The 27,854-nt window shown below is 48.1% G+C and overlaps 1 protein-coding gene across 1 annotated transcript; it reads right to left on the bottom strand.

Annotated features, from left to right (window-relative positions):
• Positions 1-2: 2 nt before the first annotated feature.
• On the bottom strand, positions 3-27,649 carry NCSTN (nicastrin). The gene is made up of 17 exons (XM_081174562.1): positions 27,495-27,649; positions 22,939-23,043; positions 22,397-22,520; positions 20,819-20,937; positions 18,971-19,116; positions 18,296-18,446; positions 17,420-17,526; positions 15,935-16,087; positions 12,300-12,404; positions 10,698-10,769; positions 9,482-9,657; positions 5,234-5,336; positions 4,886-4,981; positions 3,734-3,821; positions 3,007-3,152; positions 2,145-2,360; positions 3-726 (listed from the first exon to the last, which is right to left on the bottom strand). The coding sequence occupies exons 1-17, from the start codon at positions 27,598-27,600 to the stop codon at positions 604-606; spliced, it is 2,136 nt and encodes a 711-aa protein (XP_081030688.1). The 5' UTR covers positions 27,601-27,649; the 3' UTR covers positions 3-603.
• Between the last annotated feature and the right edge of the window lie 205 nt (positions 27,650-27,854).

The following is a 27,854-nucleotide window of genomic DNA, read 5'->3' as shown; positions in this document are numbered from 1 at the left end:
GATTTAATTCGCAAGTATTTTTTTTTAATTAAACCAAGCTATTTATAGAATATGTACAAAAAAATTCCAATTCTTTTTTCTTAAAAAAAAGAAATATTTTACACCCAATTCCCCCTTTCCAGCCTCCTGATCTCCCTCTTTTATTTGCATCTTGATACACATACAGACCAAATGATTTGAGAATATCTTTTTAGGTAACCTGGATCTTTAAAATAATAAAAAAGGGAAAGGGAGAACAAAAGAGACTGAGGAACACCCTCTCGTCTGCACAGACCCCTGGAGAAGATTTCCTCCTGTATCTGACCACCTATTCTCACAGAAGTGTGTAGCAGGTGCCCTCGCAGGAAAGGTATCTTCTCTGAAGTTTAAAGACATCTGGCCAAATATCTCCCTTGCAGGAAGAAGAAAAATCATCTCTGTATCGCCAGCATCTTCTTTCAGTACAAGATTGTTTTAGGGGAGGTGGAGGTGGGGAGGGGAGAGAAGTGAGATTCCTTTCAGTGCCACAATCCACATCAATCAGGGAAGAAAAGGCTCCAGTGTTGTTCTACCAGCAATCCCAAAGTTCGTTCTCTGTCTCGCCCAGCTTTGAGTGCTAGGAGTTCAATATGCCACGGCTCCCGAGTCTCCTGGGTTGGTGAAAAGCACATCTGCTTTGGCGTTGATGAAGTAGGTGACGACGAACGAAACAATCAGAATAGTGATGCCCACGATAAGCGTGATGATCTGCGGAGAGAATGAGAAGGCAGAACAAACGACTGTTAGAAGAAAGAATGCTGTGGCCGAAGCCCTGGAGCCCAAAAGCAACTCTTGGAATTTATTTATTTTTGGAGGGGGTGGAGCATCTTTGAAATCGGGGTTCCATCTCTTGGGACATGAGGAGAGTAAATCTATTGGGAGGGGACTCACAGAGGGAATTCCACAGGAGAGCAGAATTTTATTCCCCAAAAGACTCAGATGTGATTTTTTTTAAAGTGAAGGAGCTAGTCTTCATGGCTTGAAAGGAGGACATGCCTGCTGAAATCTCAGTAGCCAGAGGGGCAGCAGGACAACAGTTCCACCAGCAGAATCCAGAATGAATTCTGCACAATTTTCCCTGCTTTTGCCTATTAGCACATTTTTTTACAGATGGCAGAAATCCAGCTTGCCCTGTCCATTGGCCTCCCTAGAGATATGACCTCTGACCTCTGCTGGGCTGCCTTATTCAGAGTCTGCCTTGACCAGCTCTCCAAAGCAGAAGCCTCGCCCAGCAATGCTGCCCCAGATGCTTCCAACTGGAAATCCCAGGGATTGACCCCTACTCCTTCTGCATGCAAAATAGGGGTGGCTACTGCTACCCAGAATTCCAAATTTTGCAGCAAACTGTCTTCCATGTGTGCCCTGGCTCTCACCAGTGGATTAAGGGCTGTCTGTCTTGGCATACGGTTTCTGCCGGAACCTTTAATGCTGAAATCAGGACACAGGCAAAAAGGGTTCAGATGCTGAGAAGATGATCCAACAAGTAGCACACACCTTTGGATCCCGTTAGATGGGAATTTATGTGGGCATCCATCTCTCTTGAGAGCCAATGGATTGCATCTCTGGGGGTGAAGTCAAATTGCTGCATTTGCAGTTCTGAAATGACCTCTCTGGGGTGCAAGCCTGGGCAGTGTGTGTGGAAGTCTCACTCTTGTAGTCCAAAGGAAAACAGAGCAATGCATTTGGCATCAGCATGGCTGCAGGAGTTGCTGGAAGGAGGTGTACAAGGTGCTATCTAACCATCTTAGGATTTGTGTAGTGTTAACTACCTTAGTTGCCTCTTCAATAGGCTGCTCCCACCGCCCACCCCATCCTGATTTGACCAGCCGCTCCACGATGCCTTTTTGGGACGCATGACACTTTGGTCCATCCATCCTTCTCTAACTGGCAGTTGCTCTTACCTGCCCGAGAGATCCCTTTAATATGAGAAGTCATAGCCTGACTTTCTGCATATGAAGTGCATGCTCTGCCACCTCCTCTGCACAGATATGGGACCTGGGCTCAAGCCTCATGAGCCCCCAAACTGTTGAGATGTCCAGAGAGGTCTGGGTCCAAGCTCTGCTTTCTGCACCTTCAGCAAAGAACCACTTTGCTTCCAGGCCCTTCAGCTGGGCCCAGAGACTCACCTCAAGCTGCTTGCTGGCCACAAGGAAGATCCGGGCGTGGAGCTCCTTCCAGCGGCTCTCTGTCCACGTGGAGTACTCAGTGGAGCCCCACTGCTGGAGCTCAAATGCCGGGGAGGAAGCCTGGCTGAAGCGGACCGTTGACATGACACAGTACGGCTGTCGGGGGGATGTGGCATTTGGGTACGGGGCACCCTGCACCCAAGAGTAGTCGTACAGCTGTGGAGAGAACACAGGGGTAATGGAAGCAGAGACTCAGGTGCAAGTTCCAGCCAAAGGTGGACTCCTAAAACTGTCAAAGAGTGTTGCTGGGGGTCTGGGACTTTCTGAACAAGGTGGGTTTTTGATGTTGTTGGAATGGTCAAAATGTGCTCTCTGTGAAGCCTGATGTCTGGGCTTGTCGCTTACAGGAGTTCTTACAAACCTACAGTGGTACCTCGGGTTAAGTACTTAATTCATTCCGGAGGTCCGTTCTTAACCTGAAACTGTTCTTAACCTGAAGCACCACTTTAGCTAATGGGGCCTCCCGCTGCCGCTGCACTGCTGGAGCACGATTTCTGTTCTCATCCTGAAGCAAAGTTCTTAACTTGAAGCACTATTCTGGGTTAGCGGAGTCTGTAACCTGAAGCATATGTAACCCGAGGTACCACTGTACTGATTTGGGATGGCCGCATGTGTTTATTGCTATGCGCGTGTTTATTGCTATTATTCCACTTCTCCTCAGTAGAGCCCAAGGTAGATCAATAATACAGTTAACCTGAACCACAAGGGTGAGACACAAATGCAAAAGTAATATAATCAAAAGTGCTGCAGGCAGCAGAATAATATGTTGCATTTCGAAAAAGAGTGGGATGAGCAAACTCACCTTGGAGTTCTTGTTGAGCTCCTGGCACTGCTCCTTGGTCACGTTCTCCTGCCGGATGCCTGTGAGGTTGGCCAAGACGTACTGGACAATGTAGGTGGAGTTCACGGGGTTATTCACGGCGATGTAGTACTGGAGGGGTCCGTTTCCTGGGAGGAAATTGGGGCGGGAGAGGAGGGAAAGGTTTCAAGAGGGGCTGGGCAGGTAGAGGCACCAGGCCCTGAAGTCAGCATTGCCCACCCCAAAGGCCCACCTAGCACAGCATCCCATTCTTGTGGCTGTTGGAAGGGACCACAAGGGTCATCTAGCCCAACCCCTTGCAACTCAGGAATCTTTTGCTCAACGTGGGGCTCAAACCCACAACCGAGATGCATGCTCTACCAACAGAACTATCCAACATGCCTATAGAAAGCCTGCAGGTAGGACCTGAGTATGACAGTACTCTCATAACCTGTGATTCCCAGCAGCTGGTATTCAGATCCTGAGGGCAGGACGCAGTTATCATGGCTAGCAGCCCCTGATAGCCTCACCCTCCAAGAATACATCTACATCCCTTTTGAGCCCATTGCTAAATCCAGCGACACTTTTAACTCTGCACTGTGTGGAAGTACTACTTTATTTTACCCTAAACCTCCCAATGTGCAGCTTCATTGGGTGCTGCCGAGTTTTAGTATTACGAGGGAGGAAAAACTTTTCTCTTCACTTCATGTGCAACCCAGACCAACTTTACCCAGAAAGGCTTTGAGCTCTGCCTTCATGATCGCCTGGAACCAGGGGTTGTTTGCTTGGATCAGGAAGCCGTACAGCATGCGTGTGACCTGGAAAGAGGGCAAAGCATTGAGTCAGGGCCTCGAGAGCAGAACATTGAGTTGGGGCCACTCAGAAGCAGGCAGAAAAGGCTGGGCTGGCTCACTGGGGGACCTGGGTTCAGCCAGGAAGCTCACCCTGTGGTCATTGGGGACCTGCCCTTTTGCCTAACCAGAACTGGGAGGAGGCTGTCTTACAGGACTCCACATTTGTAGAGGAGAATGGTGAAGAGAGTGAGGAATTTAGTAAGCCCACCCATGAAAAAAGCAAAAGGGATGTTTCCAACCTGTCCCAATGGCTGCAGAGGCAGGCTTGAAAGGCAATGCTTGCCTGATGGACTAACAGCAGGGTGGGGCTGCTCAGAAATTATGGAGATGGGAATCTTTATTGATAGGGGGAGATGTAGGCACCTGACCCCTTCCTTCCTGCCTAACTAACTGAAGGAGCGTCTCCATCCCCATTGTTCAGCCCGGACGCTGAGGTCCAGCACAGAGGGGCTACAGGCGGTTCCCTCACTGTGAGAAGTGAAGCTACAGGGAACCAGGCAGAGGGCCTTCTCGGTAGTGGCACCTGCCCTGCGGAACACCCTCCCGTCAGATGGCAAGGAGATGAGTAACTATAGAACCTTTAGAAGACATGTGAAGATAGCCTTTTAATGTCTAATGTTTTATTATTATTTTTATATACGTTGGAAGCTGCCCATAGTGGCTGGAGCAACTCAGTCAGATGGGCAGGGTACAAATCATCATCATCATCATCATCATCATCATCATCATCATCATCAGAAATTCCACAAAGCACACATTCCATCCAAATGAGACTCATTTGTGCTTACGGCTTCAATCTGGAAGAGGGGAAAGGACCACAACCCCCACCCCCCAAAAGAAAAAAGGGATTGTGGTGGTGAAGGTGGCTGGTTCAGGGAGATGAAGCAAGGCATGTTCTGTTGATGCAACAAGGAGAGGGAAACTCATGCACGCACGCACGCACGCACATGTGCACACACATAGACAGAAGGGGGAAAGGCCAGATCTCAGGCCTGGTGCCAGGGCCCTGGACCATTGTCTGCTCGTACCGTTGCCGGATCTGCCCGAACAGTTGAGGTGTTGCCACTTCCTCCTGCAAGTTGGTAGAGTGTGCGGGCAACCACAGTGGCCACATCCGCCAGGGACTGTAGGAAAGGGAAGAAAAGGGGCTGCAGGTTAATACAAGACTGGCAAGTTTGGCGAGTGCATGGAGCGCAGGCCAGCCACCCTCCTGCCTGTGCGCTGTTGGCATGTCTCTATGACAACCACCGAGAGCTCAAGACAATACGAAGTTACGATGACTCTCTCCTCCCTCCCCCTTCTCAAGTCTTTGGAAGGACAGATGGAAGCCACTCCCCCCACCCCATCCCCCGCAGCCATGTCACAGCACACTGAACCTTAGCCGTGTCCGTCACATAATTCAGCATTTCCTCTGGGCTCAGTCCCTCCGGGTAGTTCATCTGAATGTTCTCCGATGTGTCATAGATGCTTTGGTAGTAGCTGGAAGAAGAGGAGAAGGCAGGTTGGCGAGGGCACAATGGGGCCCTCGAGAGCAGGCGGTGTCTGGAGCAGGTGCCAGGAGGCTTCTCCTGGGGGAGGAGAGGGGGGGAATCCAGCCTCCTCCTGCCCCCTTCCTCCTCAAAGCATTTAATGAGGCTTTGTAATTAACTTGGCCCTTCTGCAGCTTTGCCTGTTTGATGAGCTCAAGGCCGTTTATTGGCAGGGGCGGGAGGGAGAAGAGAAGTCCATGCAACTCGCACCGGGAACACGCTTCTGAAGAAGTTCCGCCAACCTGCTTAAGGATGTCGGCAAACCTTGAGAGGGCGAAGGCCAAAACGCAGGGGGTGGGACAAAAGGAACAGTTCTGACCCATCCCCACTCCCAAAATCGCATGAATTCAAGAGGCCAGACCTGGACGTGGGTAGTCAGCTGCCGACTAGAAGAGGCACAGGGCCACTGGCAGAACGCTCTAGCACAGGGTTTCCCAAACTTGGGCCTGTTTTTGGACTCCCATCATCCTTAGCTAGCAGGAGCAGTGGTCAGGGATGATGGGAATTGTAGTCCAAAAGCAGATGGTGACCCAAGTTTGGGAAACTCTGTTCTAACAGAAAGGCTGGCGCTTTCTGAGTGGGGCAAAGGAAGCTGGGTAGTTGGTTGTGCTGGAGGGCCATAAGTAATATATAAATAATGAGCTTTAGCAGAGGTAAAGAAAAGATGGGAGAAGGAGTCCATGATCTTGGCTTGACTTAGATCCCTGAAGCTGGCAAAAGGAGAAGCAAGAGGCATGCTATGGGTGCTCATGGGGACACACACACACACACACACTGCAAAAAATAACCCGCCCACCCCTCTGTATCTCTGCAATTCTAATCTGAAATACAATGACCAGATCTGCTGCCTCCCCAGAAACGGGCTCAGCAACTGAAGCCTTGCAAAAGCACTCCAGGCCACATCATATTGCCTAAGCCCTTGAACCACCTCTCTCCAACCATTCTGCCCATTTTGAAGGAGGCTGTGAGAGAGCGGTTTCTGCTCAGTGAGCAAATTCCCAGCTAGGGGACTGCCCGCCTTGTCCCTTCGCCATGGCACCAGGCCCGCTGAAAGGCAGGTTCTGGGCATGGGGATGCAGCCAACCTTCCATGGCTTTAAGAGCAAAGTGGATGGATGATTCAGGGAGGGCGTCAAGGCAAAGCGAAGGCAAGGAGACAGCAGAAACTGCATGCGGGTTCAACACACAGCTGGGCAGAAGCTGCTGACCAGCCTGCCAGATCCACGACCGATAAAGGGAAGTCCTACTTCATGCAGCACACAGTTAAGCTATGGAACTCCCTGCCACAGGAGGCAGCAATGGCCGCCCACTTGGATGGCATCAAAAGAGAATTGGGCAAATTCATGGAGGACAACTAGCCACAATGGCTGTGCTCTGCCTCCACCACTGGAAGCAGCAATGCTTCTGAATACCAGCTACTGGAAGCCATAGGAGGGGAGAGGGTTGGGAAAGAACATGGCAACCATACGTTTGGGTGCGCACGGCACAGGCTGAAGGGCCCAGGGTAGAGCCCAGTGCCTGCAACAGCTGGATTTCCCCAGGCCACCACAAACACACTCCTTCCCATGTTTGTTTTTGTTTTAAAGCAGTCCTTGAAGAACAGATGAGGCCCTCCCTGAACGCTCAATTGCTGTTTGCTAACCTCTGGCTGCCAGCCAGCTGCAGGAAAACATTGCGGTACAAAACTGGATTTCTCGTGGCTGTCAGAACAATTACGCTGCGCCTCTTTAATTACATAGCACACGTCTGCTCCCTCTGCCTCCCCCAAAACACAACTGCTATGCTCTTCCCAGCATCCTCGCCCACCCCCAGCCCTCTCACTCCTCGTGCAAAGGGGTGGCCATAACCCCCTCTACTGGCTACTGTCAGAAAAGGGTTTTTACAAAGACTCTTCTTCAACCTGTTTGGAAGCTGTGCAGCTTCCCAGTAGGTGAGTCCGCTATGCAGAACAGAGCTGACCAACGAGCCAGATCTCGCCCCATTTCCATGCAGCCCTATGGCACAGGATATTTTAAAAAAAGAAGTCTGCAACTTTCACTAGTAGGGAAAAAGAGGTGTTTCAAGAGAGAGAAAGGGAAGGAGAGACTCTCTGTTTAACATCACATCTCTCTTTTGGATCCTGAACACCATGGCCCAACTCTGCCTGAGAACCTGCTAAATAACTTTAACTTTATTCTGGAGTTCGTCCACCGCTTTATACTGGGTGGGTTATTATTTATTGTATTTATAACTCAAAGGTTCTCACAGCAATGCACAACAGGATATTAGTAGGCTATGAGGGCTGAGTGATATAGCAATATATCGTCCCAAACCGGTTTGATTTCCATCTCACAATATTGGCTTTATAATTATTGATCTGGCAATATATTGTGAATCATTATGCATGTGTGTGTGTGCTATGCAAAAATCGCAATGTAGGGGAAACCGTGAAGCCAGCCAATGCCTCTACATAGCTCCATTCTTATGTCAGACATTGTGATATATTTATCATGATGTTTAACAGGTGATATATTGCGATGCTGAAAAACATCATACGGCCCTATAGGCTACATATCAACATAACATAAAACCAATAACTAATTTGGCTTTAAAAGATCCGTTCAATAGCTCAGTTGTCTCCCAAGGCCTGAAGGGGGGGGGAGCACATGCCTTCATGTGATGTTAGAAGCCTTGTAATTGGGAATTGGGTGGGGGAAATGAACTGAGGGAGTTGTGACAGAAAAGGCCCTGCTCTTGTATTGCTGCATCACAAACCAGAGCAGTCAATGGAACTACAAGCCGGGCTTCCCACACTGATCTTAAGGCCCAAGGTTGACAGGGAATGCGAGAGGCGTTTTTTCAAACACTTGGATCACAAGCCCTTTAGGGCTTTATACACTATGGTGAACACCTTACAATGAGTTTGGTAGTGAACAGGCAAGCAGTACAGCTTGTATTAGTGATTAACGTTGGAAACTAGGAAGCTGCTTTATACTGAAACAGACCACTGGTCCACTAGCTCAGTGTTATTCACCCTGATTGGCAGCTGACACAGACTCTTCAGAGGATATTCGCAGCATGGAGATGCCGCTGGTTCAACCTGCGGCCTTCTGCATGCAGAGCACAGGTATCCACGGAGATGCACCATCCCTTCCCATGGAACAAGATCCCATTCTGCAGCACCAGCCAACAGTCTGGCAGCCACATTCCACACCAGAGGCAGCCTCAGGACTGTCAGGGGCAGCCCCAAGTAGAGCACATTGCAAGCATGAGGTTGCCAGAGGATATACTACTGCGGCAAGGCTAAAGTCATGAAAGGTGGCAGCTGGCTAACAAGCCCGAGCTAGAAACAGACACTCATATTCTGTGTGCATGGCAAAATGCCCTTTGGGCTGCCCATGGGCCACTCTTTGGAAAAAGCGAATGGCTTGCAGGAAGAATTAGGAGTCTGTGTGAAGCATCATGACCAGGGCCTCTGGACAGAGGTGTATTCAGGCTCCCTTGCACCCTTGGCAAGCAGCTGTATTGGTGCTCCCCGTCCCTTGTACCCCTGGAAAGAAGATGTATTGGTGCCTCTGAAGCTTGGAGAGGCCATGGACTGGAAACTCAGAAAGTTTGCTTTTTGTTGCCTTTTGCGCTCTGTCAGCGATGACTTCGCAGCCATGGGGTTGGGTGTGTTCTGCTTTGCCTCCCTTCCTTCTCTTACACATGGTCCACCTACCTGAACACATGGATGGGCAGGCCAGGCTCCTAGCCACTCCGAACCAGAGTGGAGAGTTGCCTACATCCTTGGTGCTGCCAAGGTACGGCCCTGCCTCTGAATTAAGAAATGAAGGTTTCCCAGGCTGCCGAGGGTTTTCAGCAAGGCAGCCTGTGAAGAGAAGTAGGCAGCAGGGGTTTCTGGAGGGCTGGAAACTGAATTGGATGAACAGAATTCTAACTGAAGTGCTGCAAAACTCATTGGGAATGCAGCAGGGTGGGAGGAGGAAGAGCTTTAGGAAAGCAGCTCTCGCGCACAGCAACTGCCGCAACTCTCTTTAAGACATTCCCTAGCCAACCCTCCCAACATGAACAGTTTGCAGCCAACGTGAAGGGCAGGGCTCATTGGGCCGCTTACCGGTTCCTGAAGGTGGAGCGGTGATCGGCCAGCACCACGCCAGGGATCTGCCTGGCCCGCAGGAATCGCTGGAAGGAGGACGGAGGGAGGGGCTGGGAGGCGCCAATCACTTGCATGGTGATGCTGGTATCTCCACTGCTGTTTTTCAAGGTCTGCACCATGTTCTGAACGCTTTCCTAAGAAGTAAGGAGGAGGCCGGTGACGACATTCCTTTTTGAGACCAGCTTATGGTTATGAAGATGCATTTGTTGCAAACCCCACTTGAGGTGCAGCATTTGCAGGGAAAAGGCTATATAAATAAACCCGACTTAACAACAGCAGCAGCAAAGCAAACACAAGCGGTCTGCTGCAGCTTAGAACTAGAGAACGGCCTCTGCTCACCCCATTTAGCAACTGCAAAACCAGACACGTTGACGTGATGTTGGGGGCAGGCTGTAGCCACATCATCCAGTGGTGTTCAGGAACATCACAGAAACTTCCCAAGAACCACACCCACCCACCCACGGAAAGCACTCAAAGTTAAAGGCCTTGTGCTACTCGCCTGCCACTCTCTCAGGAACTGTCATTTATACAGCATGACTGGAGGTCCCGCAGGTCTAAAAGGATGAGTCCCTGCCGCATGGGCTTACAATGCAAACTTTGGACACGGGACACAATTCAGTTCCATTACACAGACTTTGTTTCAGTACGTGGTGAGGACCAAATCTAAGGCTTCAGGGGGGAAAGGGATTACAAGGAAATGGGAGAATTGGCATCATGCAACTGTTCTCAGAGGCATGGGAACAAGGGTGGAGTCTTTTGAAGGCACAGGGGACATCCAGGGTGCCAAGGGTAAAAGGCCAGACAGGGCAAGGCCACAGCGGGCTCCGAAGGCAAGGACCAAGGTGCTTGTGCGGGGTCCAGGCGCAGGCAGGAAGCCAAAAGGAGGGGCGTTGCATGACTGGTGTTTGGAGAGGGGTGAACCAATGGACAGGCATGAGGGGGATGAAGGCAAGACAGAGGAAGGCCAGACAAAAGGAGACGGCTGCAGCTGAGGGGAAAGACAACCAGAGCATGAGGCAGAGCTTTTGCCCTTTGCCCAACATGGCCACACAGACGTCAAGAGCAAAGCAGGCAATGCTTTGGGGATCACTGTGGAAGGCACCCCATCCTGCACAGACTTACTTGCCCCTCAGCGCCACCTGAGAACCAAAAAAAGAGCATATTGCACCCTTACCTCTGTAGAGTGGTTCTTCTGCGATACAGGATCTGTGTGCATCCACAGATCGAAGTTATCCATCAGAGCAACCTGCAACAGAAGGAGCACCCGTCATCCCACTTGGTGGCAGCAGTATAGTGGTAACTTAGGCTGTCTGGGAAGCAGGCAGAAAGACACCCCACCCCCCAAGAAAGCCTGACCAACAGGAGCTGAAACAGGGCCTAACAGCTGGAAATGCAACTGGCGAGCGTTTGCTGTCTGGGCAGGAAAGGAGAGTTGGGTTTTTTACCCTCCAGAGTGGGAGAAGCAAACGGCCACTCCCAACGGCTTATCTAGCACCAGATGTTTGCAAAGAATTTTGGACTAGAGGCCCTTAAGTGCCACTTTGGACTGAGCAAGAGAAGGCTCTCAGAATCAATGAGCACTTCTTAATTATGCCTTAACTGTTCTGAGCTCCCGGGTTTAAACTCTTGCTTCGCAAATTTAAATACCCATTGGTGCAGCTTGGAAGCTTCTATTTTTTTAAAAAAGGGAGTAGCCTAGTTAAGCCAGCCCTGCTTTAGGTGGTCACTTTGACCTCGAGAACAACATGGCCTTCAGCCCAGTTGCCTCGTCCTTCCACCTGGACTATTTGCATCCTGCCTTTCCTCTGTGCTGGAACGCAAGGCGGCCGACCTGGGATGTGCATGTCCCCAAGTGACTTCCGTTCACACGTGCCTTGGAACCCCTGCATGCCTTTAAATAACCAATGAACAGTTATTTGAGAGATTGAGAGAAACACGGGACCAAATGAAAGAGAGGGAGGGCTGTAGTGAGGGCCAATTCTAACTTTTGCTCCTCTGGGGTTGGGAAGCCAGGAAGAAATGGTTGAAGTTCAATGCCTGCTCCGAGTTTTGGTGGTGTGAGGCAGGAGAGGCTTGGGGAAAGATGCCCCTTGTGGGCCCTCTCTGCCATTTAACCTGTCCAAGAGCCCAGAGGAAAAGGAGGAGGTCTGTTTCCGCCCTCTTGCCAATGCTTGCCTGCTTAAGAGAGGGCAGGTGGAGAGGCAGAGATAGCATGGAGGAGAAGGGGGAATGGGGCCAGGGGGCTTCAGGGATTGGCAGTAAGCCCACTGCAGGCAGGTGGACCTGAACTCCAGCCTGCCTAAAGACAGACTGCCCTTGATGTTAGCAAACTATAAATCAGGATGTTTCTGACAGATGTGACACACTGGAAGGCCTTTGGGGTGGGGAAAAGTGTAAGGAAGAAATAATTGGTTTTTTGTCTTTGCTGTGTGAGATGCGGGTCTGATGCGAGCCACCCGCTGCCACAATTTGTGTCAGAGCCTTCTCACGTTGCAGACCTCATATTCTCTGGTCCTTTTGTTTTCTTATTTACTTAAATGCATTTATACACTGCTTGACTGTGGAAACGACGACAACGCTCAAAAAGGTAAAACAATAAAATAAAAAAATCCTTCCCTGCTCCGCAAATATAATTAGCTAGTTAGCACCTGTCTGCCTAGAAATGCAGAATCCACACTCTGGGACATGGAAGTGGGTAAACATTGCAGCAAGATGGAGAAGGAAAAGCCACTGAGTTTATAGCAGAGGGAGGGAGAACTGAACTGAACTTCCCTACCTGACTCAGCTCCAGAAAGGAATGGATGTTTTCCAGCTTCACTGGGAAGTGGCCATTCTGCATGTCATAAACCATCCGTGAGCTGCCGATGTAATCAAAGGTCTCCTTGAGAAAGGAAGGCAAATTCAAAAATGGTCACAAAGCAGGATTTGGCCACCCAGCCTCAGCTGCAAACCATAATGACTGGAAGAAGATGCAGCATTTATTATACAGCACGGGGCATTGCTGCAGCAACCACCTTGCAAATTAGGCTCATATTTACACGCCCATCTTGCAAGTGGTGGAGAGGGGAGTGGGTTTACCCGAGGCCAACTCTATGCAGATCTGAACTGGAGCTTCTAGGTTCACAGCTCAGTCTCTTAACCACAATTAAGGTACTGTCCTTCCCCCCCCCCCCGAATATGCAGCGCAGCAGGTAACGACACCAACCTACCTTGCGGAATCACTGTATATTGTGCAAAGTTTTTTGAACAGCCTAACAATGCCAGATACTGCATCAAAACTACTGGTTTCCCAACAGCTAATTCTGCAGGCTTTGGAGGGAGGTCCTCATTGCCAATTCTCACCCCCCCTCCCCTTCCACTGCTCCCCCACTGGGTGGGGAGATCATATGGAGACATCACAGGACTTTGGAAGCCACCGCAAAGTTGACAGCGCTGAGCAAATGAGGCCCTTCGATGTTGATGCCTGGAGGGGAACATCAGCTGCTTACCATCGGTTCCCCCTCTCTCCCATCTGCCCCCTCCCCTTCCAAATATCCTCTTGGCTTCACACAGCTGCCAGCTCCCAGAAATTAAAACTGGTTTGCTCCAGAGTGCGCATATATTTTTAATCCTTTCCATGTGACGTTTAATGTTTGGAGGCAGCGGGGCCTCCACATACCCGTTGCTGGGGGACAAAGAGTTGGAGCCGGCCTTCCTGCCGTGCTCTGGCACTTCCTGGGGAGTATCTGGTTGGTTGTTGCTGCTGGTGAGAAGATGCTGGGATAGGTGGACCTTTCCACACACACATTCCATGCCTGATCCACCAGGGCTAATGTTAAGATGCTAACAGGCGTTGATGTTAACACCCAACCTGGTTTCCACCATTCTTGGCCAGCTAAATCTCAGCCAAGGGAAAAATCTCCCCATTCCCAGAATGAAAGGGGAAAAGGAAGCTACAAGAGTCTACCCAGAAAAGAAGCCTCAACAGAGAGAACCATGTACTTTCATTTCAACTTATTAGCAGCTCCCTGGGGTCTTTTGGTTGCCATTCCAAGATACAGTGGTACCTCGCAAGACGAATGCCTCGCAAGACAAAAAACTCGCTAGACGAAAGGTTTTTCCGTTTTCGATTTGCCTCGCAAGACGAATTTCCCTATGGGCTTGTTTCGCAAGACGAAAACGTCTCGTGACTTTGTTTCCTTTGTCTAAAAACAAAGACATGTTTTGTTTATAAAGTTAATTTATTTTCCCTTCAATTTTTGAACTGCTCTTTACAGTATGTGTGACTTTAAAGAGCAGTTAATAAACTGTTGTTGTACCAAATTTGGCTTTGTTTGGACTTTTTTTGACCATAGGAACGCATTAATTGATTTTCAATGCATTCCTATGGGATTTCGTGATTCGCAAGACGAAAAATTCGCTAGACGACAAAACTTGCGGAACGAATTAATTTCGTCTTGTGGGGCACCACTGTAATTTTATACGGTTGGGGACTGAACCTGAAGCTCTCTCTGTGTATAGCAAATGTTCTACCACTGAGTTATGCTCCCCAGCACCACATACAGGGCTGCCCTCCAATTGGGAGTGGCTTTCCAGAACCTTTTTAAAGGGAGAGGCCAGAGATTGTTTTTTTCCAAGTCAGATCATTGGTCCATCTAGCTCTCAGAATCTCAGCTCTAACTGGTGGAGCTGCCTGGGGGCTCAGGCAACAGTTTTCCCTAGCTTTGCTGCTTCTTTGTCTTCTGTTAGTATGCAGTTTTAAACGCTTTTTAAAAAAAAGAAATTTAAGTAAGGAAGTATCTATGATACTGAGTTACCAGGTCCTAAAACACTAATAAAGATCCCAACAAAATCTATGTCCAACCAAAAGCACTCCAAGCAAGTCATACTCAGAGTAGAGCAACTGAAATTCATGGGCTCGCCAATATCAGTGGGTTTGTTCCAAGTATGACTATCACTGAATGCCATCCTTCGAATTACCTTTCATCTGCATTAAGTGTGCTCTATTGAATTTTCTTTTCCTAACTGAGTGTTTCAGCTGCAATGATTTTCACTTGAAAAACTTTTACGGAGAAATTTATGCAGTGTGTTAAAATTAAGTTGACATACGTTTTAGTTCTTGATTACTAAATATCAATCAAAGCAAACATGCTAGATCAGATCCCAACAGATTAAGAGCATCAGAACATTTTCTGCAAAATCCACATCGCTGGCTAATTCCCTGGAGGGGCTGGGCTTGGGTACATCTGCCTCACTGATCATTTGTTTCCCTGAGGATAAATACATTTATTCCGGGGCTCAATGGCTACATTTTCCAGCTGAGAATAACAAAGGCCACCAATGCGATTCCTATTCCCAACGCAGAAACTGGGAGTGCTCTTTCAGCCTGAAGTACATCGGAAGCTGTCATACCCAGAGTCTGATTATCCTTGGTCCATCTAGCTCAGTATTGGCTACACTGACTGGCAGCAGCTCTCCCAAGCAGTTAGAAACTTGGATAAATAAGCTAACTGCCAAATGGCATCTTAAACCCAGATTATGGTCACCACAATGGAATGTCTGTCTTTTTTTGCAATGAAATTTGATGATGATGATGATGATATGTTTTTCATTCCTATACTGCTTTTCTGTTTTAAGGAATAAAACTCAAGATGGTTTACAACACATTAAAACATCAAATAAAACAATCCAGAATTCAAGCTTCACGGAAAATATTTCAGATCCTACCCTAAGTGACATTTTGCTCTCCCCATCTTTATTTACCTACTTAATTTATACAGCTGTCCCATAGCAGAAGAACTCTAGGAAGTCAGTGTGTCGGACTAGGACTTGGGAGATGAGGGTTCAAATTCCCCCCCAGTCATGAAGCTCACTGGGTGACCTTGGGCTAGTCACAGCCTCTTAACCTACCTCACAGGGTTGTTGCAGGGATTAACTGAGGAGTGTGGGGTGAACCATGGACTCCTTGGAGGAAAAGGTGGGACATAAACGCAGTGAATAAGCTATTCTGCTTGCCTGCTTACGAAAGCTGGAAGGGCCAGCCAGATGGAGAGGTCAGTTGCCAACCTGGCATCCAGAGATCTCCACGTGGTCACAACTGGACCCACGCCAGTCACAAAATGCACCTGGGGAATTTCTAACACTGTCTATAAGGCCAGAGGGGCCTTTAGGAATATAGGAAACCGAGCCAGATCCTTGGTCCATCTAGCTCAGTGCTGCCTATACTGACTGGCAGGGGCTCTCTAGGATTTCAGACCAGAGTGTCTCTCAACTACACCCTCGGGGATTGAACCTGGGACCTTCTGCATGCAAAGCAGACCTTCTACCACTGCCCTTTCCTGCCAAACCTAAGCTGCTGGGGCCTGGACCTGGGCCCTTCTGAAGGGAAGCTCCTTCCTTCCCTTGCCATGAAAAAACAAGACCTGACCTTACCCCCTGGAAGAAAACAAACATGATGTTTTTCGGCAAGGTCTGAACTCCGGGGATCTTGTGGATGGCTTCGGCTGCTGCCAAGAGAGTCACAAAAGACGCCACGGCACTCTCTGCCCCAGGGGCCACATTCCAGAAGAAAGAGTGGCTGTCCATCTGCCAGAAGCAAGAGAGAGAGAGTCAAAAAGGTCCAAAAATTCACCGTTTCCATTGCCCTGTCTGCATGCATCCTTTGGGTCTCCAAGGACAATTCAAAGTGCTGGCTTTAATCTTTAAAGCAGGGGTAGGAAACCTTAAGCAGGAGCCTTGAAACCCGCCACAACAACCCCTCACAGGCCATTGTGTTTAGGGCAGACGGACTCTTTAACTTTTGTGTCTTACCTCCCTCTCCCCTGGTATGTTTATCAGCTCCCAACATATATTTGGCACTTGAAACAGGGGAGTGGAGATGGCTTCCCGATAGGACCAGCTAATCAACATATTTGAAAGTCAAACTAAAGCATCCACATAGTTGTGAATCTTATTTAACAGCATTAAGGCACATTTCCTCTAAGAACAAACACCACACAGAGTGATGAGGCATCAACAACTATGGAACAGCAAATGCAATTGTGAGAATGGGAAAGTTGAGCCATTGTTCATTTTTTATGCTCTTTGAACAAAAGACATTTGTGACTGACAACAGTTGACCTCTTAAGAGGGATAGCCTGCTAGCCTGCTTCTCAGATCCAGTGCCGATCTGGGGTGGAGGGGTGGGGTTTGCAGGGCAGATGAGAGGAAGGCGAAGCTCCACAGTAGGTGCAGAGACATCCACTCATGCCACAATGCATCTCACCCAGTGTTTTCCTGAAGCTGGATTCGGAGATTCTGAGCTGTTTTACTATATCCTATGCAACATTTTATTAATTTGATGTCTTACAATCACACAAAATCTATTTTTGTGTTAAGCTGGAAATTCCACTCAATAAAAATAAAGGTTATGCCCTGAAAGGCAGTCTATAAATTCTGTCTGTCATAAACAGAAGAACAATTTCATGGAAGGTGGCAGTTTTTACATTTTTAAGGAAACATCTTTAAAAGGGTCATACTGTGGATTTCCAAAGTGATGTAGTATTTAGGAAATAATGATAGTTTTCTCATTTTAAACCCAAAGTGACCCATTTAAATTACTTTAATGGGCGTTATCTGTATACAGACCATGTTTAACAACAATTTCCAATTTGAAACTTGATTCAGATTTTGCTCAATCTACGCAATAATCCGTTTTGCATAACTGCTAGAATTCCGTGTAGTTACAACCCAACGTCACATGATAAAATCCTTCTGCTCCCTACCAGTCAGTACTGTGCAACAGCTGAGTTTTGAGAAAGGGGTGGGGGGAAGGAGCCAATTCATAGCTGACACAAGGGGCAGCCAATCAGGGCTGCGTAAATATGGATTCTGCTCTAAGCAAGGAGAGCCCCCTGCCTCCGCATGTGCAACACCTACCCGACTGGAAGCAATGACGACACTGTCCGGGTCCAGCTTCTCAGACTCATTGATGGGCTTCACTGTACTCCACACGTTGTAATCTTTGAGAGGGTCACAGACGACCTCTGGAGCGGAGGGAGAAAGTGACCTCAACAAAGCGCAAGGAGCACAAACTGGCTGGCTGGTCATTCCTTGGCCTGGGAAGACTGACTGACCCCCACCATGTGCTGCGGCCTGCCTTTGTGGTGTCACCCCTCAAAGCAGCTTTGAAACAACCAATTGAAACTTTGAAATTATATTTGACGTCTAGCTGGGAGAAATGAGATTGAAGTCTTATCCAACTTATGCAGCCAGGATCCCCGCCCCCCTTTTTAAAACGCCACCACAATCTGAATCCAGAATTTTCTGCATCAGCCCTCCCCAACCTGGTGCCCTGCAGATGCTTTGAACTCCAACTCCCATCAACCCCAGCCAGCACAGTCACACTGACTGGGGCTGAGGCTGATGGGAGTTGTAGTCCAAAACATCAGCTTGGCCAATACAGTTCTACATGCAAAATATGCATGGTGTCAGTAAGCTTGTGAACCTGCCTCCCTAGAGCAACAGAAAACAAATCTGCTCTGTCTTCTAAGAGACAGCCTGTCAGATATTTGAAGGTAGCTGTATCACATTGCCTCTCAACATTTCTTCCCTAGGCTGAACATGCACAATTCCTTAACCCTTTCCTCATGGGGCTCGCAGGCCCTTTGCCATTTTTGCCACCCTCCTCAGAGCACCTTTCAGTCTGCTAGTATCTTCCTTCAACCGCGCTGCCCAGAATTTCCTGATGCACAGCTTGGCGGTTGTTAGCCTCGTCTTGGGCCACTTCCCCCCACACCGGCCCTGTTATCTCACCTGGGTTGAGGCTGAAGGTGCTCTGGATGGCGCTGCGCCGCATGCAGGTGACGGTGCTGGTCACGGCATGCATGTGGGAGGAGAGCTGCATGGCACACAGCGGGTACTGCGGGTCAGAGCCGTTGGCAGGGAGGTTGTAGGTTTGGTAGCACTAGAGGAGGAAAACAGAGAAGGTGGGACACTTCATCAGACTCATTTGCATGTGTTCCTTCTGGTTCTATTTCATGGTCTCCCTTTGCTCACAGGAGGCTCTTTGCTCCAACACAGTCTTCTGTGGACAGAGGCAGGGAGACATTTCCCCCCTATTTAATGTCCTGCAAAACTCCCATGCCACATCCCATGCTGTTCCAGAGGGCTGCAAGTTAGGTCCGCAAGCTGTGCATATTCCAACAGTTTAAGTTGCCATTCTTCGTTAGTTGGGACCTCACTCGTTTTCCATTTTGGGGCTAACAAAACACGGGCCACAGTAGTAGCACATAATCTTTTTTGATTTGGGATGGGGGAAGCACAGTGAGTTACTGAAGGAAAAGGGAAATCAAAGGCAAAAGATTGCCTTTCCTTCACTTTATTTCTCTCCATAGGAGAGAAAACTGCTGTGAACATTAATAACACCACCAATTTTATTAGTTGTACCACACCCATCTTGACTAGGTTGCCCCCCCTCCCCCACGGTACCTTCTTAATGACCTCTGTTTCATTCTCATCTTGAAGGAGGAAGATGGGGAAACCAAAATCCATGTAGGAAAGGCTGCTGCCAAGGGGGTTCCACACGGTCATGTTGCAGTGGGCGTATTCAGGGCCATAACTGCTGTTGTAGACACCTGAAGGACAAAGTGGGAAGAGTCAAGGCACTACTGAATCAGTCTCGTTCAGAAGGAAATACCCATGGTGCCTCGAAAAGGGCTGTCTAGTAAACAGCCATCTGTATTGTGATGCACCAAGACATTTTCTGGTGGTGATTGTTAAGCCTCTTGCAGTGACAGTCCCAGCTGCCCTAGTGTCTCAAGAAAAAGGGGTCCCTGACTGCTCCTAGAATAGGACAGGGTGAGTGAAACTATCTAGTGACAGAGAATTAGGAGGGGACAGGGGCCGGGTGTCATGCCTATCCCTGACCTGGTACCAGGCATGAAGCCTTTAGAGGGTGACCTGCAGGTCAAGGACCTTGAGGAACTGGCAAAGTCCCCCAGATCCAATGCTGAGGATCCCTTTGAGAGACTTTCTAGGTTGAAGAACCACTAAAACGGTCAGAGGAGGAGGTAGAGCTGCCCCAAGTCCTTGAGAATGCCAGTGCCAAAAGCACACAACCAAGACTGTGGTGTTGACCCATTGTCAGTTGCCCACTCATGAGTAAGCAACCCTGATAATCCTTCACTCCGAGCAGCTGTTTTTAGGGTGTGTTTAGGAGGTCGGAGTATACAAGGTTTCCTTCCTGAGCCTTTCAGCTGCTGGGAACAACACAGGCTTCTGGCTCCTGCTTTCCAATTCTAATATCCCTGCCTTGCTATCTCCTTACTTTGTCTGAACGCCCTGTGACACTGACCTTGGGCTGTTGCCAGACTTTGCCTCTGGATAATATCAGGCCCTAGACTGATTCTCTGTGGATTGCCTGGGCTGTGCTGCATCTGCAACCCTGCCCTCATTGGTGATTACTTTGGCAAAAGGCTTCAATCTCCTGTTAACTGGAGGAGACAGCGAACTACAGTGGTACCTCGGTTTAAGAACTTAATTCGTTCCAGAGGTCCGTTCTTAACCTGAAATTGTTCTTAACCTGAAGCACCACTTTAGCTAATGGGGCCTCCCACTGCTGCCGCGCCGCAGGAGCACGATTTCTGTTCTCATCCTGAAGCAAAGTTCTTGACGCAAGGTAGTATTTCTGGGTTAGCAGAGTCTGTAACCTGAAGTGTATGTAACCTGAAGCGTATGTAACCCGAGGTACCACTGTACAGGAAAGAGGAATTGAATATTGGGGCAAGAGGAAAAGAGGAAAAACTGGGAGAAAAGACAGGGGGGAAAGTATGCTCAGATGCCATGGAGATGAAGGCGAATGGAATAAGAAGAGAAAAAGAATTGCCTAAGAGGCTGAGCCTTTTAAGCAAGAAATTCTTAGTTCAGAGCTTAGTTCTGCCTTAAGGTAAGCCCCTCCCTTCTCATGCTCATCACACCTACAGTGATGATGCTGATTCGGGATTGCAATAAGTCTACACACTTCTCTTCAACCCCTGCATCATGTGGCTGTTCTAACTGAGGACAATGGGACTTTTAGTCCAAAACATCTAGACACCAGGTTGACAAAGGCTGGAAAGCACTATAGAAAGAAAGCACTATAATGACATTAGGTAAAGCTAGTCAAGGTATCTGGCTGGAAATCTAGCCAGCCAAATGCTGCTGTTTTCCCCATCCTGTCCAGTATGAACCTATGTCAGCTCTTCAGAGGACATGCAGCAGGAAGAAGTCCCTTCTCCACAAATTAGCGTAGCCCACAGGCAAGTCTCTCTCCCCACCGCCACCCAGCTCCTTCCTTACCAAAGCCATCGTTGGGGCACCGTAAACCAGGAGAGAATCCTGTGTAGAGACTGGATTTGGAGATGGCTACAGCGAGGCCAGAGATGCGGGAGCTGCCCTTCAGCTGCTGCATTACATCACTGTTGAGAAAAGAAACACAAAAATGATGAACAGACCTCTGGGGGGGGCGGCGGCTGTTTTAGATTTTTAGCTAGTTATCGCCTGCCCTCAGCACTTAAGTAGCCAAGCACAAAAGGGGAGACTTCAAACAAAAACCATGGTATAGCGTGTAACAAATCATAAAAGGAGAGAGAGTTTAGCCACATTGTTTCCCCCCTCAAAGGGAGAAGCAATTTTAAGTAACTGGAATGCGTAACTTCCTCCTTATCTATTTAATGCTTTGCAGAATGACAGGAAGTCAAGGCTACACTTGGGTGTTAAATGCCATCTGGTCCTGATAAACCATCTTCATTCATTTATTTTTCCTAATGAAAAAGAGTTTAATCATTAACTCTCTTCTTCCCATCACCCATACTGGCATGAACTCTTCAACCATCCCACCCTTTTCTGCATTCCCCATTTTCTTTGACCCAAGGGCCACTCCACACACACACACACACACTTACACACACAGTCCCTCGAGAATCTAAAGAGCATGTGCTGTGAAAAATTTCTACACCAAGTCCTTTTTCTCAGCTACTCCCACAAGAAATACCATGTTGCCTATCACAGGATATTCACATGACCACACTGTCTATGTAGTGCACAGGAACAACACAGGAAGATGAATTTTACTGAGCCAGTTTCATCTGTCCCTCTGCCTCAGCAGTCTTCCAACCATTTCAGACATACCTTTAAATCTAACCATGCATTTGGAGAACCAGTACTTAATTTTTTTTGCCATCTATCTGTATGGCGGTAGTGCTGCTGTTGCAACTCACATTAGATCAGGCCGCAATCAGGTATTTGGTCCTGACTAAGCAGACGAAGAGCAATGACGTAGCTCAGCACTGCCTGCCATAACATGCTTTGCCTCCCTAGAGTTTCAAGCAGGAGTCAAGGGAGATACACCCGATCTGCACATGCTTGGGACTGAACCTAGGACCCTTCTGCATGCAAAGCAGCTGTTCTACCCCTGAGCTCCAGCCCAGACAGCCCAAAACTCACATTATTAAATGAGATCTGGTACCATGCAAGATCACACACAGACAAACTTAAAAACAAACTCAACGCAATGAGAATTGAGAACAGGAGAAGCTAAGCTGCGAAAAGAAGGGGTTGGAAGCAGGCGAGGGGGAGAGAAGATGTGAAACATCTTGCATGCAAGACGAATATTTCATTCTCTGCTGACACTGATCTGCTGAGTATCAACGCTGCCACAGACCCAAGAAAAGACGGAAGGCACACATGGCGGAAACACTGCTAAAGCCCCATGTTGGGCAAAAGATTTCTGCATTGAAGGAGGCTGAACTAGATGACCCTCATGGTTCCTTCCAGCCCAGGGGCCTCTCTGAGATTTTCTAACAGAAACAAGAGATACAAGCACAATAAATAAGGCACTTTTTGTGGGGGCAGCGGCAAGGGGGAATGGTTCATTACCCGGTGAAAAGATATCCATCTAGCAGCACCATGTAAGGGGCATGTGGCCCATCCTTCAGCACCCAGTTCAGGTCAGATTTCTTCTCCACTACATGGATGACTCCGGTGTCTCCATTCAAGGAGGCTGCCATGAGAAAGGAAGAGGTCCCTGATGCAACATTCTCACCAACCCTTGGGTGTTTTGTTTTCTGTTGCTTGGCAATTGCACTGGACTTGCCACCCCCCCCCCCACCCAAGCTAGCTTCTAAGCTGTGCTGTAAATAAGACTAAGTACATGAAACTGAAATAACTACCACTTCTTCCCCAGTTTACTCCTGCTTCCCCTTCATCTGCTTGTTCCTCCCATGATGAATTTCAGATTGCAACTACAGCCAGCAGGGGCTGTCCTATTCAACTCTAAAACACCACACATATACATCAATTACTTATATCTAAAATGCCACCTGCCAACTGACAAATTAGTGGCTGAGTAGATGCGGTCCAGGTGATGTAGCTCCACTTTCTCTCCCAGACAAAAATTCATTAGAATGGGATACACTCACACTGGCAGCCAACTTGATGAGTAGCGTTCAGGAGGCGGACACACGACGCTGTCCTGTTCAGTGGGATGTAGATTTTCCTCTCAACAGAGTTGCACCAGCCTGCACCTGTGGAGAGAGAGAGAGAGAGAGAGAGAGAGAGAGAGAGAGAGAGAGAACACACAGATGTAAAGATCCCAATCTGGCCTCAACTATACAGGCCTAACCACAGAGTTGGGAGTGACCTTATAGGCCAGGCATAGGCAAACTCAGCCCTCCAGATGTTTTGGGACTACAATTCCCATCATCCCTGACCACTGGTCCTGTTAGCTAGGGATCATGGGAGTTGTAGTCCCAAAACATCTGGAGGGCCGAGTTTGCCAATGCCTGTTATAGGCCATCTAGTCCCACCTCATACTGATGCCGGAAATCCACTAGTACAGTATCTCTGCTAGGAGGCCATCCAATTGGCAGCCTCTCTGCAGTCCCCACTCAAGGGCTGCTCTCATTTCCTTGACAGCTCCCTGAAACGGTGTGGCTCAGGAGTAGCCAACATAGCAACCTCCAAATGTTCTGGATCAAAACTCCCATCACCACCAAGCACTGGGTGCGGTTGATGGTAGTATTGGCCCGAAACGTCTGGGGAACGCTATGTTGGCTACCCCTAGGCCATTTTAAGTACTGGCTGTGCCTCACAGTTGAGTGTGTGGCACGGTCTTTACAACACCAGAGAGACCTGGATTCAAATCCCCACTCAGTCACAAACTATGAATGACCTTGGGCTAGTGTAATCTTGCCTTGTAAATAAATCCATGTAAGAGACTTGCCTGCTAAGACTAATTTCCATGTGGGCTGCAGAGAGAAGGAAGCAGCCTCCTCCCAAAGCCAGTATGGAAATGCAGACTGCGGGCCTCATAGCAGGCTAGGGAAAAATCGATGCTGATCAAGCAGACGGACTGAGGGATGGAATAACCCTTCTCCCCTTTGCCTGTTTTATCTCAGCGACTCAGAGCCAGCAGTCAATGAGATGGCATTGTGGAGTCTGGAAGCACTCTTTCACAACACCCCAATCAGCAACCAACAGATCCTCAAAGCATTGCAAAACATGCCCCATCCCCAATCCAACATGTAATCAGGGATTTTTTTTTCTTGAAAACTCCAAAATGGAAATTTCTCTTATGCAAATTAGGATAACTTGCATTTTTTAAAAACATCAGGTTGCATTAGAAAATTTTCTGATGCTGAAACGTAAAGAGTAAACTAACTTAGCATGTTTATTTTATTTGCAATCAGTAAACAAAAGTAAAATCTGAATCTGCCGAGCTACCCTATTTGCAACTAGCACCCATTCATTGCTGCTAATGAACTGATTAAACAATTTTTCCCATCCCATGTCACTGTGCACAAATGAAAAAGTGAAGCAGCAAACACAACCCTAGCCGTGAACATTCTACATGTCATGTGCAAAACAACTAAACCACGATACAACTGCTACATTCACCAAAAGCATGTGACTAACAGTCCCTCAACCCCCATCCGTCTTTTGCTCACTCATTTACTACGACAACCTCCTATCCTATTAGGGACACCTGCTAATTTAATAAATTATACTTGTTTAACTTCAGCCCATTATGAAGCCAACTTTCACAGACTTATCTTTGCTTTCACTTCCAAGGCAGAAAGATTTTCTGCTGCTTCTCGAATTGGTTGAGGCTAGAAAAACCTCATCTGGATCCCTTCTCCCCCAACACTGCACTTCAGGGTTTCCTTTACACACATCTAGTATCACGCCTTCCTTCCAGCCATCCTATGTCATAGTCTCCCGAAATATGATGCTAAGCACAGAGAAAAGCTGTGAAGCTTTACCACCTCTGCTTACAGATCTTGCTCTTCTATTTTTAACAGCTGCATGATGCAGGTAGAAAATTAAAGCAACTGAATGGTTTTCTATCATTGTCTTCAAAGTCAAGGTAAAAATCCAATCTGGAAGTAATTGAAGCATGGTTGACTGAATGTGAGTTGGTCTTCTTAGAGAAAGGACATAGGCAAAGCTGATAAAAAGGCACTCCTAGCAACTGTCACCATCTGGGCATCCAGGAAAAGTAAGGATGAAGGAGTCTCCTACACTGTATAACCTGCTCTTTCAAGAGGGCGGCATCCCCATCCAGAACAGGTTCAACGATCTCTCCTAGTCCCTCATAGTACTAGTGTCCAGTCTAGATTAAGGTTTGTTAACCTTCATGTACTCTAAAATTAGCTACAGATACCTGTTTATTACTTTCATGACCTCCTTGAAAGTAAATAATAGGAGGACAGCATACTGGTGATTTGACTCAAGATTTTATTTAGATATTAGGAACTATGCAAGACCACATGGAACTTTGTGGTATCTGAGAAGTCAAATGTGACTGTGCAAAACAGCAGTCTCCAAGCACCAACTGCTTTAAAAAAGAAAATGAGCCACTAAAGAGAAGAAAGACATGTGGCCATCACAGCAGGAAATTATGGTAAATGTCCAATCTCCAGGGGAATCACTGTTAGTCCCCCATGGCTCAGATCCACCAGGAGCCATGCATTCAATACTGTGGCCTAATTTTATGGAATTCCCTTCTAGTTGAAGTCAGTTTGGCCCCCTCCTTGTTGAACTTCCAGTGCCTACTGAATACTTTATTCCAGTAGGCAATTTGACTGAATTTCCTGATTTTAACCCATTTTACTTTTCAATGCCTTGTGTTTCTATATGTGGTCAATTTTTTTTAATAAACTATTAACATGATCAATACTAGTTGTCCCTGTATTACAGATGCCCAACAGGCTTTCACAAACACGCACATTTTTTTTCTTTTTTAATGGACTTAGTATTCAGTCCATATGCTCAGTGCAGAACTCATATCCACCAACAACCACTTACTTAGTATGGTGGCCACAATTTTATGGAACTCATTACCAGCTGAGGGCAGGAAGCCATCACTACCAAAGTACCAGCACCCACTGAAGACTTTTTTCCAGCAGGCATTTTAAGTGAATTTTTCTGATTTTTATAATTCTAACTGATTTTAATGTTCATTGTATTGCATTTGTAAATACAGTGGTGCCTCGCAAGACGAAAAGAATCTGTTCTGTGATTCTCTTCGTCTAGCGGTTTTTTCGTCTTGCGAAGCAAGCCCATTGAAGGATTAGCGGATTAGCGCTATTAGCGTCTTATCTGCTGATCGGATCAGCTGATAAGCGGCTTAGCGGCTTAGAAAAAGGGGGGGAGGGGAAAAAACCAGCAGGAACTCGCAAGACATTGTCGTCTTGCGAAGCAAGCCCATAGGAAATTCGTTTTGCGAAGCACCTCCAAAACAGAAAACTCTTTCGTCTAGCGAGTTTTCCGTCTTGCGAGGCATTCGTCTTGCGGGGCACCACTGTAAATAATAAACTACGAACACGATAATTTTTAGTTGCCCTCATGTTAAGAGTCCCAACTGACTCCAACTAGAAGTCAGGCATTTAGTGTTGGAGGTCCCATGCTCTATAACATTTTTCCAGCAGAGATTCCACAAGTTTTCTATTGACTCTCAGGTATCTCTCAGAGCTCTTTTTATATCATCAAGCCCATGGAGCTGTTTAAACTTTCTTGATATGCCAGCCATTTTAATAATCATTGTACATTGTTGTTTTTTTGTTTGCTATTTTATGAGTTGCTGGCATAAAACCTCACAAAGCTTGGCAAGCAGCAGAGTCCCTCAGCTAGAGGTTACTGCAAAGCAGGGAGTGAAGAAAATAAAAAACTTGTAGGCATGAAGTCATCAACTTCCATGATATCAGATTGCAGGCTAAAGTCCCTCCCTGGTAGTATAGATGTAAAGTTCTGTACATCTGGGAGTCGGGATGAGGATGCAGTCGCTGACATCCCCCCTCCCCACAAATTTATGGGAATACTGATCTGGGTTACCAGCTAGACTTCAGTTCTTTTCTTCTTCTTTTTTTTTCGTTTCCCCAAAGACAGGGAGCGACTATTGCACCTCCACCACAGAATCATGTACCAACTGGGAGGGGCTTATTCTGCTTGCATCCCCCGTCTTGGAACAAAGCCTACAAGCTGACCTCATGGCCAAAACATCCCCCTTAACGTTTTTCCTAAATTTTAACACACAGACGCACTTCTTTCTTTCTTTCGTTTTTGCAGCGTGTTGCCTAGTGAAGGACGCTGGAGAACTCAAAAGCTCCCCAAGCTTTCGTGACATTTTGGTTGGTCCCAACGAAGCTTTTACCAAAAATGGTTTAGGACGTGGGGGGGCGTCTAGGTTTCCTACCGCTTCACCAGAGACCAAATAACTGCATTTGCTCTTTCACCGCGATTCTAGTGACCAATGGACGACACTTCGCACCTGTGGAACACCCGCCTGTCCGAGAAAAAGAGGCCTTTCCTTTGCTTTCCCTCGGCTTTCAGGCGGCTCCCTCCCCGGCTCCTCTCAGACAAGGTCAGGTTAGGGCTCTGGCGAGCCTCCGCAGAGGCACGAAACGCCCCTTCGAGGGACCCGGGGGTCCCACCGCTTCCGCCACCCAGGTTTCGCGGGGGGGGGATGTTGCCTCACCTGCCGCCAAGGCGCACAGAAGGAGCCCCCGGAGGAGCCACCCTTCAGCTTCCCTCATCATCCGCCCGTAGCAGGTCGCCGCTTCCGCCTCCTCGACGGCCGCCATCTTGCCGGCGGCTTCCGCTTCCTTTCCTTCTCGAGGTTCATGGAAGACGCTCTGCCCCGCTCCCCTGCCGCGAGCGACCTGAGGGGGAGACGGTCTAGTCGTATGCCGCCTCTATGGTCTAAGGCGGCAGCCGCGCCCTTCCTGTTTTTGTCCTCCTCGGCGACTGGTTCTTTGCTGGAGGCTCTTTCCTTCCCTTCCCCTAGGGGGCGCTCTTTTCTCAGAAAGGCTGGGCGCTTCCCATTTCCGTCTGTAAT

The sequence above is a fragment of the Podarcis bocagei genome, assembly GCF_964188305.1.
Source record: "Podarcis bocagei genome assembly, chromosome: 16".
NCBI lineage: Eukaryota > Metazoa > Chordata > Lepidosauria > Squamata > Lacertidae > Podarcis > Podarcis bocagei.
This window is presented reverse-complemented; position numbering and strand designations above follow the sequence as displayed.